Below are 11050 nucleotides of genomic sequence, written 5' to 3'. Positions count from 1 at the left end.
CACTAAATGAATACGACTACAATAAGAAAGCAAGAGAGCTGAACCTCAAAAAAATCCAGTAAATGAAGACAAATAATGAGAGATTCTTGGGTTGGGAATCAGACGTACGACATCGGAGATAGAATGGGCGGCGTCGGCGATGATGGCAGTACTGCCAGTCAAGTATCCAGTGACGGCTTTGCCGGAGGCAAGAGCGATGTCAGCAGCCAGACCCAATTTAAATATCTTCTCTCCTTCCTCCCCCGAATGATTGTCGGAATGACCCATCTGCCATCTCCTGGGTACCTTGTAATAGGGATGATGATCGTCTTGCAGATGAGAATCCAAGGGAACGAAGAAATTATTGGAGCCCCTTCTCGTGTGTAGAGATGAACAGTAAGAGATTCTTGAGACGTAGACTTTGTAGATGAGGCGGAGATTGGAGAACCTGTACCACCCCATTATTCTAATCTACTTTGATCCTCTCGTTTGATTTTTTTTCTCTCCTGAGTCTGAGTCTCCACCTCTTTGCCGTCTTTCTTCAGTTTGCAATTAAAATGAAATGGGGGATCACACGACCATCACACAGCCACGCCTAGGGACACACTGCATGTCGACACGTCTTGTGAAACACCGGAGAGTGAAGACTGGAAGACGCTCTCCCTCTCTCTCTCCTTCTTCTTCTTCTTCTTCTTCTTCTTCTTCTTCTTCTTTCTCTTCTTTTGACTGCGTTAGTTGCAACTCAGAGGTGGGGAATTTTTTATTTTATTTTTTCCTAGTTGTAATTTTAACGCTAAGTTTTATTGTGAATAAATAAATAATAAAAATTTTAAATTTAATGAAGTAGATTTAAAAAAAACATTAGAGATGCATAAATCAATCTTTTTTTCTTTTTTCTTTTTTTTTTTCTTTTCAAATGCCTGACTGGTGACTTGGTATCATCCTCTACGTTGATACATACCACAAAAGATTAAGTTGATTTGAAATATTCCTATCAAACTCTAGGCCTAAATCCCACACAAAAATCAAAAAAAAAAAAAAAAAAACTCAACTTAAAAGTAGTAAATTTTCGCTATGAAATCGATTGATTAAGACAGAATAATGTCATTTAGGAATCATATATGCACCTTTGGATGTAAATGGTTTAAAAAGAAATTGCGAAAAAAAAAAGTATTCATCCCAAATGAATTAAGATGAGAGTCCACTTGGGGTTGAAATCGTCTGTAATTCCGATTTCGTACAATTCCGTGCAATACCATCTTCAGGGGGTGACACGTGTATTGATACCAATACAATGGTCCAGATCTGGTACAACTAATAAAACCTAAAATCAGTGAAAAGTCATTTAAATCAAATCTAGACCATTGCATTTGTCACACCTCGTTCACACTGAACCGGGCCAGTGACCGGGTTAACACCGATTAACCTAAATCTGTCAGGATTATCTGATACTATATTCCATCACAGCATACACACAACTAATAAAAACTTATCAGATCAGCGGAAGACTAGGTTTACCTGTGAATATTCCCATAATACTTGATACCCGAATTGTGATACAATAATTATATACATGTAGGCCCGAAGGCATGATATTTACACAATAAAAGTACAATTCACATATCAAGTACATAAAGGAAACCAGCAAAAATCAGAGTACACAGCTCGGCTCGGTATCAAAGGCTAGAGCTCAGCTCGGCATCAAGGTTTGAGCCCAGCTAGGCATCACATGGTAGAGCTCAGCTCGGCCTCAAAAGTGGAGCTCAGCTCGGCATCAGAACTGCGATCCCGCAGCACAACTCCCACACGACCAATCAGTGCCGTGCTCTAACTCCTCAAGGGCCCACCAATCCTCTTCGGGGAACTCGATGGTGGGACCCACCCCGTGCTCTTCAGATGTATGACCTACAAAATCATCTAAAAAGGGGTGCACACGTGGGATGAGCTCACTAGCTCAGTAAGTAGAAAGATGGGCCACACAGCAATTCACACAACAAAACACAATCATATGAACTACATGCTATGCATTTCATTTTAAATCACATCCACCTAAGCAACATTACTAAGTCTTCGGTTTAGTGCTACTACAGCCACAGTGCGCGTATACTCCAGGTACGAGCCGCAAACTCCATCTCGCGATACGCCCATAGGGCTGTCGGAGAAGGCCCACCATGAGTTCTCGAAAAAGTAAAAACATGCCGACCACCGGCTCTCAACAGAAAAGTAAATGACTGAAATTTAAAGTTGTTGACTCCAGCAATTTAAAAGCAGTACGATTGGCCCTCTTGAATATACCACCGGGGTTGCCGACTGCCCTAATGACCCACCGGGCGTTATGTCTAACCGCCACAGTGACCCGACAACCGCGACCATTGCTTCCCCCCAAATGGTAACCCAACACCTTAACCCCTGTTGGGAAGGGTCGTAGCACGGGATGGTGAAAATCCTAAACCGCATGCTCCTATATGACAATAGTACGATTGTATAGTGCCACCGCGTCCTATACCACGGGCCACCAATGCACTCGTTTCCAAGTCGACTACCGCATCTAGTCTATTAATGCATCATGCACAATGATGTCAACATTCAATCACATAAGCATCTCATCACTTGGCATTTAGAATATAACCATAGCACACATGCATAACAATGTGAGGATGACTAATCTACATAGCATATTCATGATGGCATGACTATACTAGATACAATTAAATGAATGCCAAACAATGCCTTGAAACAAGGCCAAACGTCATCTCCCCACTTACCTGTAATGTACAAGGATTCCCATTCGGTACTGGTGAGATCCGGTGCGAGACGCGTAGGATTTGGTGAACCTAACATGATTGAGCGGGGTTAGTACTTCACCATTTTGGAATCAAAATTAACACGATCCAATGACACGGTCATATTTAGAATCCTAAAAGGAGGTCACACACGTACGATTTGGGTCCAAACGGACGTAAAAATCACCTTCGAGGCCTCACAGGTGGGTCAGACAGCCCACCTGTCTGGCCTACCGGTCTGGACCGGCGAGCAGGTTGGCCCGTCGGTTGGTCCGTCGGTTGGGCCAGGGGGCCTGTTAAGACCGGCGGCCCGCCGGTTAGCCCTCCGGTCTGGCCCGCCGGTTGTGCCCGAGGGCCCTGCCCTCTCAAGCGGGTGCTCACAGGCGGGCCAAATGGCCCACCGGTCTTGACGGAAAAACTGTTGTTTCTTTCCAACTTCCTCCATTCTTTGGGGATTCAAATGGGGCTTTTCCCAACCCATTCTTCACACTTTCAATGTCTTATAGGATGGTTCTAACCTAGATCTAGGTTAGATTCAAGTGATGGGAAACCATCTTACCTTCTTTGCTCAAAAACACCTTCAAACCCTCAAAATCACTTTAAACCCACAATGCTTCTCCAACCTTGTCAATACCTTTTCAAATCCTTCAAGATCAACACATAAATCATCTATTAAACCTTAGATTCATCATTTCAAAAGGGATTTACAAGATCTCAAGAAACCCTACTCGAATCAAGGGTTTTACTTGGGTATGGTGAATGTTTAAGGAACCCCACTTTGCTTACCTCTAAATGTAGATCTAGTGTTGAAGATCACTCTTCCGGTGCCGGAATGGGAAGATTAAGCTTCGACGTCACTGAAATCCTTTTCTTCTTCCTCTTCCTTCTCTTCCCTTATTCTTCCCTTTCTTTTCTCTCTCCTCTTTACTATCCTCACCAACGTGCGAGTGTCATAAATGAAAAGAAAAGAAAATCATAAATGCTATATATATACTTCTTAAATAACTAAATAGTTCACATGGATGGATCACTCAGGTGGGTGGGTGCGCCCACCTGTTCGCCCACCTGAGGGCCAAAACTTGGGATTTTGACAGAGTTCGGGCCTCGGTGCGAACCCCACCCATGGCATACGATGTAACATACGTATACACCTTAATATACGGCTGCAATACCTGCTTTATCTATACATGGCCTTATGATAGGTGCATGTACACGGCTTGGGTACTCCCGTCTCTTCTGGCACTAGCTCGGACTTGTCGGGCCAGCCGGTGTTTGAGGTCACCCTTGCCATCATAGTCTATAAGGAGCCCGCTCTAACTCTCTCCGATTCGGGTCCTACATAGTTAAACCGGGTCAACCGAGTAATCAGACCGAGTTTAAGAAGTAAGGTATTACAGCATTGGTATCAATACACGTGTCACCCCCTGAATGTAGAATTTCACAGAATTGTACGAGATCAGAATTACAGACGATTTTTTCCCGTCCACTTGCCATAGCTTTTTAACCAATTCTTCAAGGACAATAATAGATAATCCATAAAGAAAGGACACCAAGATAAATTAAATAAGATGAAATTCTTATCTTTGCAATAGTTGTTTTATCCCCACATATCCTCAACCACTCTACGTGGCATTTTTCCCCCTTCTTTGCCAAGAGTGATAAGATTCAGTTTAGGGCCTTTAGGCTGAGTTTAATCTTCCCTGCAAGAAAAGTGATAGGTGCGAGCAATAGAAATGGTAGTCCCTTGCACATTCACACGAGCTATTAGAAAATATTGAGATCATTAATAAAAGAAGGACCAACGACGATCCTTCGTCTTGCAGCCTAATCAAACTAATGATCTAGAGGTATCATTCTAATAGTTGAGGGCGGGAAATGCAAGAATTGTTGTCTCTCATTTATCTTAACAAATGGGCATATTTGATTCTCAAGCTCAGACACAGTTAGGTGTGAAAAAGATCCAACTACTCTTATGCCATCGATATCTTTCATAGAGGTTCAGGTACGAAATTGTTCCCGTACACTCATGGTCTTCACACTTGAAATCCACCAAGTCCAAAGCCCAATGCCCATTAGAGAGATGAGACTCCGTTGCCCTTTACTTTACATGGTGTGTGATGGGAAACCTGATCATTAATTTCTGGTTCAATGCTCTATTTTGGCATTGGCTCAAAAATAGCCACATCAGCAATGTAGAGAAGAAACGTGGTTCGCAAGTGAACCAGCTACGTGGACCTCCTATTCTCAACTTCCTTCTTTACTGGACGGTCGGAGGACAGGTCCCTGCTTTCATCTGCTATTCTCGTAAGCTTCATCACATACTGAGCACCAGCGGCTTCCCCCTTCTCTTCTTCATATAAAGAATCAATAATCCATAGACCTATAGAGACGAAACCCTAGCTAGTTCGTTCATCCAGGCTTCATCATTAGCAAATGCACCTGTAATTCAAACCAATATCTGACGACATTTTGTGTTTCTATAGGAGAAAACGAGCAGAGGAGTTAGGAATGGGGCAGGTCTTGCGCCGATCATCAGGGCGAGGCCAGAGTTGGAGCCCCGAAGCAGCGCCCACATCGGTTTCGAATGCGAAGAAGAATGTCGAGCACCAGCGGCCACCGGTGGTTCCTATCGATTCAACAGAGAGCGGCGATGGTGGAGCCACTGGAGCTCCTGATTCAGGTCAGTGTATTCCTTTTGTCCGGACGTAAATTCGATTTTCTAAAGGTCACCACATAATCATCGATCTCTGATATTCTGTTCAAGTGTTGAACATCAATTCGGAGATGGACATGGTTTAAATTTTATTATTATTATTATTATTATTATTATTATTATTTCCTTCTTGTGGAATTGTCCTCATCTGATGCTACAAGGTTCTGATGAGAGTCCTAGATCCTATATGATCTGAGGTAACTATAGAATCTCGAAAATATAAAGCACGCTTGATTCAAAAACCAAGTTAAAACAGAAAAAATAGAAGACAGAATTGATCTATCAGTCTCCATATGAGACTAGAGCAGAGGAAGAGTTGCTTGTAAGATAAAGCTTTACAAATATATACAACAAATCATCCTATATAATAGCAAAGAACGAAAGAAATCTTCCAGAATACACTTTACACATAGAAAGAGACCTTAGACGAGGATAGAATGTGTGTTAAATGTTATCCTCTGAATTGGATGTGATCACCGTGATATTTTGCAAGTTGGTTGTGATCTCCTCTTGTGAGTTGGAAAGATGTGTGATACAGCTATTAATCACCCTCAAACTTGGAGAGGGAACAACATCAAGTTTGAACCACAAACAAGCAAAACGAGCTCGAGCCCAGGGCTTAAAGTACCGGTAAGTATCGTACCGTATAGTATTGGTATCGGTGGGTATCGATACAATACTTTTTATTTTTTTAAATTGTATTGACCAGTACAGGTTGATACAGTCTGATATCAGACCAATACAAGTAAGATACACTCATACACTTGATACACCTCCTTGAAACTTGCAAAACAGAAACCATAAGTGAGATAGGAAACTAGAGCAATCAAAGGCAGTGGAAACTTGTTTATTCTTCTATATAAGTAGGAGTAAATCATATAATATGAAAAAACAATCATAATTTTCACCATTTAAACAAGTTTTGAGGATTTACAACGCTCAAATCACAAATCGAAACAAATTTGGCAGAAAATATGGTAAAGTTGCAGATCTCTTTCTCTCTTCTTTCTTTCTTTTTTTGCTGTTATGCATCACTAGATTAGGTAAAAACGACTCTAACTCCTTGCATCAAGCTGATATATATATATATATATATATTTACATATTGCATATTAAGGTGTTTAATGCTTCAAACATGTATTTTATATGTATCATAAGCACAGCCATGCATATATTGATCATTTCCATATTAATCTTGTGTCTCTCCTGTACTTTACTACACGTCTCGTAAAATCACCCCTCTGATATGATACCTGATACCAATTCTGATATTTAAATCCTTGACCGTGTCAAAGGCTTAGTAAGGATATCAACAGGTCAACGAGGGGAAGGAACAAATTTCATGAAAAGAGATTGAAGAGCAACTTCCTCACGCATATAATAGAAGTCGATCTCAATGTGTTTTATGCGTGTATGAAAGAAGAGATTAATGGTTATATGAAGAATAACAAAAATATTGTCAGAGAAATTAGTCGGAACAAGCTTGCATATCATGGAGAATAAATGAAACACATGTTAACTCCGCAGTACAAGATGCAAGAGCCCGATACTCTCTGACTTCGCAAAGGAACAGGTGATGGTACGCTGCTGTTTTTGAACTCTAGGTGATAAGATTACTGTAGCAACAAAGAAAACGATAAGCAGTTCTCATAAAGAGGAAGAAAGAAGAAGATGAAGGAGAGATGAAACAAGAAAGAAAAGAAGATGATTCTTGGAACAAGATAGGACTCTGAATGGTCCTATCGTGTTCCAGCAATAGCCTTTATATTATATTTTAGTATTGGACTCCTAGTTGGAAACCTACTAAAACTCAAAGTCTAATTACACAATTACAACATAGAGTCAATAATCACTAACACTTATCATGATTACTCTTCAACACTCCCCCTCAAGCTGGAATATATGCATCTTTCGTATCCAGCTCGGAATAACCACAAAGAAACGCAAGCGAAAACAATGTCTTAGTGAACATATCACCAAGTTGATCACCTGAGTTGACAAACGGAGTAAAAATCAGTTTTTGCATAATAGTTTTTGTCACAAAATGATAGTCAACCTCAATATGCTTAGTCCTCTCATGGAAAACTGGATTGCTAGCAATATAAATCACATCTTGTTGATTTTTCTTGTCTTAGGCGGGGCAGGGTTTCTACAATCAGCTAGCATGATTTTTCTGTTCCTTGTTCTTTGCGTGCTAGGCACATCTATAGAGTGTATAGGGCTGTTGGTTGTTTGTGTAGATCATCATTCTCAACTACTGAGCTTGAGATGAATGAGTCTTTTGATCATCACCTTGATGATTGCTAGAATTTTGTGTATAGAAAAGTTGATTTGATTTATGCTTCAGAGTGACAATTTTCACATTCTCTTATTGATGTTTTCTTCTCTCTCTTTATTCTAGTGGATGTCTCAAGGGTGAACACTGATAATGTCCTTGAATATCGAGATCCACAATATGACACCATGCTTAGTCAGATGGTGGGTAGAATTAGATCGAAACCCGGAGGGAAACTTGAAATGGATGAGGTGAGTTTATGAAATACATTGTCATTTTTTTGAGTCTTCCATCAAGATATATTTTTTAACTTGTTCCTTCTGTTTTTTTTCCATGTCAGATGATGCAAAACTTTATTCTAGGCCTTTCCCTTCATTTTCTCACTTATCCAATCTGAATAGGAAGGATTGTTACTGAAATGATTAATTTAATTCATTTACTAACCTGAAAATATGGTGGAATATATTGGAAAAATGGCTGCTGTATTTAATAAGACTAGGGCATTTGCCCCCCTGAGTTCATCTTATTAAAGTCAGATAATAATTGTATTATTTTGCTACTATTACCTGTTCTGGTAGATAATTGATCCCACAATCTTGTAACCGGTCACTACGTTTTTTCAATATAAAATTGTAACTACTGATGTCACTTTAAAGTGACTGATGAGCTTGTATTAGCTGGGATAAGGATCAACTGAATTGAGTTGTACAATGTATTTATTGTTTAACATTGTCTAATGGCCATGTGTGTAGCTGTGGCACTCTTGTTTCTTGGATTTTGTGTGCACACAGTACCACAGCGCTATGCTATCACCTTATTTCACTATCATTGCCCCATTGGAGTTCTAGGGAATCAAAATCTAGTGAGCAGTTGCTCTTTACATTATGACCGTGAGGTTGCTAAAGAAAGGCCAGAGAACTGTTATGCGAAAGCTGGAGTATCTTCTGTATGCTGTTTTGGCAATTTGGGACCATCTCAGAATTGTTGTGGCTTTTTTTTTGTTTTTTGTTTTTTGTTTTTTGTTTTTTGTTTTTGTTTTTTGTTTTTTTGTTTTTAATTATTATTATTATTATTATTTATTTATTTATTTATTTATTTATTTATAAAAGTACTGATTGGTGGTTGTTTGGATCTGTTATTTAAAATTATTGTGAAATTTTTGTAGCTTTTGTCACTCTCCGTCATCGCCATTCTTTTATTTCTGACTTCTCTTGGACTACATTACTTCTCCTTTGACAATGTTCTCTCAACTCTTATTTAATGCATACTATGATATTATTGTGTTCCCCTTTTAATTTGGCTCCTTGCATTGTTTCTCTTTCTTCTTCTTGGTCTGCAACCTATTCTTCATCACAAAGTCCCCATTTCGTTAGGAGTTCAAGAATCTAGATAGACTCCCTTGTATTTCTATTTATGATGTATGAAGCGAAAGTTTTGTTGTTGGATTAAAAAGCCTTATCTACTTAAAGCCATATATAATGCTTTTAATCCTGCTGGGGTGTAATTCCTAAAACACCTACTAGTGTGATTTTGGGTCTATCCTCGTTAATTGTCCATCTTATTTTATTCTGATTCACACTCTTTCCATCATTTTGCTTTAGAGTGTAAATCCTGTTGTAGGGGTGGGGGTCTTTTTCTTGAAAATTTTACCTCTGTGTGGGCTTTTTACTTGAAAATAAATGGGGGCCTTTTGCAATCCATATTTTCATCCAAATGGGTGCCCATTATGAAAAATCTGTTTTATCATTCAAGCACGGTGCCCCATGAACATGCTCGAGCATGCTGTCACTGGTAGCCATAATTGTTATTTAATTAATTGCTTATTACCCTTCTGCGTATTTTATGCAATGCTTTAGAATGTATGTTGGTTCATCTCAAACTTTTGGTGCAGGCATTTGTTGTGGAGAGATATAATCGGCCCTTGCCTAAGCTGCGGGATACAAAGCCTGGATCAGGGCAGTATGAAGAAAACTCAGTTCCTCCAGGAACCTTGAATGTAGCCCAACTGCGGCAAATCATCCTTCTGCATGAAGGCAAGGCAGATGTCCATGATGGCCCTATGGATATTGATCAGATTGCCAAGAAGTTCCGGGTTGAAACTCTGGAGATTCAGAGGATCTTGCAATTCCTATCACTGCCTCCAGAAGACAGCAGCAAAGAGAAAGACAGGCTTTGATGATGGGTGGTCTTCAGTGTCTTTGGCTTTTCTAACAATTCTGTAGGATGAGAAGCTCTTGAAAGACACAGCAGAAGGACCAAAGGACTCAATCGTATGGATATCTAAAATACAGGATTTCTGCATAGATAATTTCCTCATCATTTCGAGTAACCCATTCACAAGAAATTCCTTTATTCATTCTGTTTTGTCAGAGAATTTGACAGAATTATGTCAAACTGCTACAATGGTCGGTGTTCATGTCAGTTGGAGGAAAAGATATGGGGTAATTTATAGCTCTCCTTCATGTGTAGGAAGTTTTGTATGAGAAAACTCCGAGGTTCTCTGCTTGTTTTGCACTATGCCTTATGTCTGAGATACAAGCAGGAAACAGTTATCTAATAATCAATAAATGATGTTCATTTTGCCTGAAAGATGGCTTGAAAATGGAAGGACTTTTGGGGGGGGGGAGAATGGTTTTCCACATTGTCACTGTAGCATTTTTATCTCATTACAGTGACATTCAACTTATGAATTTTTTGTACGTGTTGTCCATGTTATCATATAATTTTGGGTTGATTTTTCTGAAGAAGTCTTGAGAGGATACAAGGGAAGGGGATTTCCCACCCTTAAATGGGGGCTTCTTCTGGGTTTCTCCCTGAAACCGGCCGCAATACGAAGCTGGTTGTTCTTTACCGACAAAGTGGGTTACAAAATGAAGATTGGGGCGCCTAAAAGTCTACATTTGCCCGATGTTGTAAGGAAAGCCTTTTAGTGAATCTAAGTGTCTAGCTTAAGCACCAGAAGGTCAATGGTTCGGGTGTGTGAATTTATAGTTAGTGTGTTCTTAACCTTCTCCCTTCTCTCCCTTTCATTTCTATTACCCTCTTGAGTGCATGAATAAAGTCCATTAGGTAGTTCATTAAAAAAAAAAAAGGTATATTTAGAAAAAGATCCACTTTAACAGCAAGGACTGTTGGAATGCGTGTTCAAACCCTCTCAACTTTCGGATGAGCCAAATCCTGTATATTTTCCCAAAGTTGGCAAACAATATATGATAAAGGAATATGGCCAATGGTGAATGAATTCCTCTAACCAACGGTGACAAAAACTCTCAAAAACAACATTTGCAGTGAGTGCAGTGG

The 11050-nt window shown here is 39.8% G+C and overlaps 2 protein-coding genes across 3 annotated transcripts in view; one reads left to right on the top strand and one right to left on the bottom strand.

The window, feature by feature from the left end:
• Positions 1-734, bottom strand: part of LOC122091522 (metal tolerance protein 2-like) — a gene marked incomplete at its 3' end in the record, with an annotated part of 12878 nt that extends 12144 nt beyond the window's left edge. Inside the window, 1 exon segment of the mRNA XM_042661520.1 lies at positions 109-734. Within this exon segment, the coding sequence (XP_042517454.1) occupies positions 109-441 (333 nt within the window).
• A 4106-nt stretch (positions 735-4840) lies between these two features.
• LOC122091521 lies at positions 4841-10352 on the top strand. 2 transcript variants are annotated; one of them, XM_042661519.1, is made up of 4 exons: positions 4841-5066; positions 5246-5442; positions 7877-8001; positions 9642-10352. In XM_042661519.1, exons 2-4 carry the CDS (start codon positions 5271-5273, stop codon positions 9924-9926), a joined length of 582 nt encoding a protein of 193 aa, XP_042517453.1. In that variant the 5' UTR covers positions 4841-5066; positions 5246-5270; the 3' UTR covers positions 9927-10352. The 2 variants fall into 2 exon arrangements, with proteins under 2 accessions (XP_042517453.1, XP_042517452.1); XM_042661518.1 differs by having other exon boundaries at positions 4845-5442.
• The last annotated feature ends 698 nt before the right edge of the window (positions 10353-11050 follow it).

Source organism: Macadamia integrifolia, chromosome 10 (genome assembly GCF_013358625.1).
Source record: "Macadamia integrifolia cultivar HAES 741 chromosome 10, SCU_Mint_v3, whole genome shotgun sequence".
Classification (NCBI taxonomy): domain Eukaryota; kingdom Viridiplantae; phylum Streptophyta; class Magnoliopsida; order Proteales; family Proteaceae; genus Macadamia; species Macadamia integrifolia.
The sequence above is the reverse complement of the archived record's forward strand: the minus strand, read 5'-3'. Positions and strand labels throughout refer to the sequence as shown.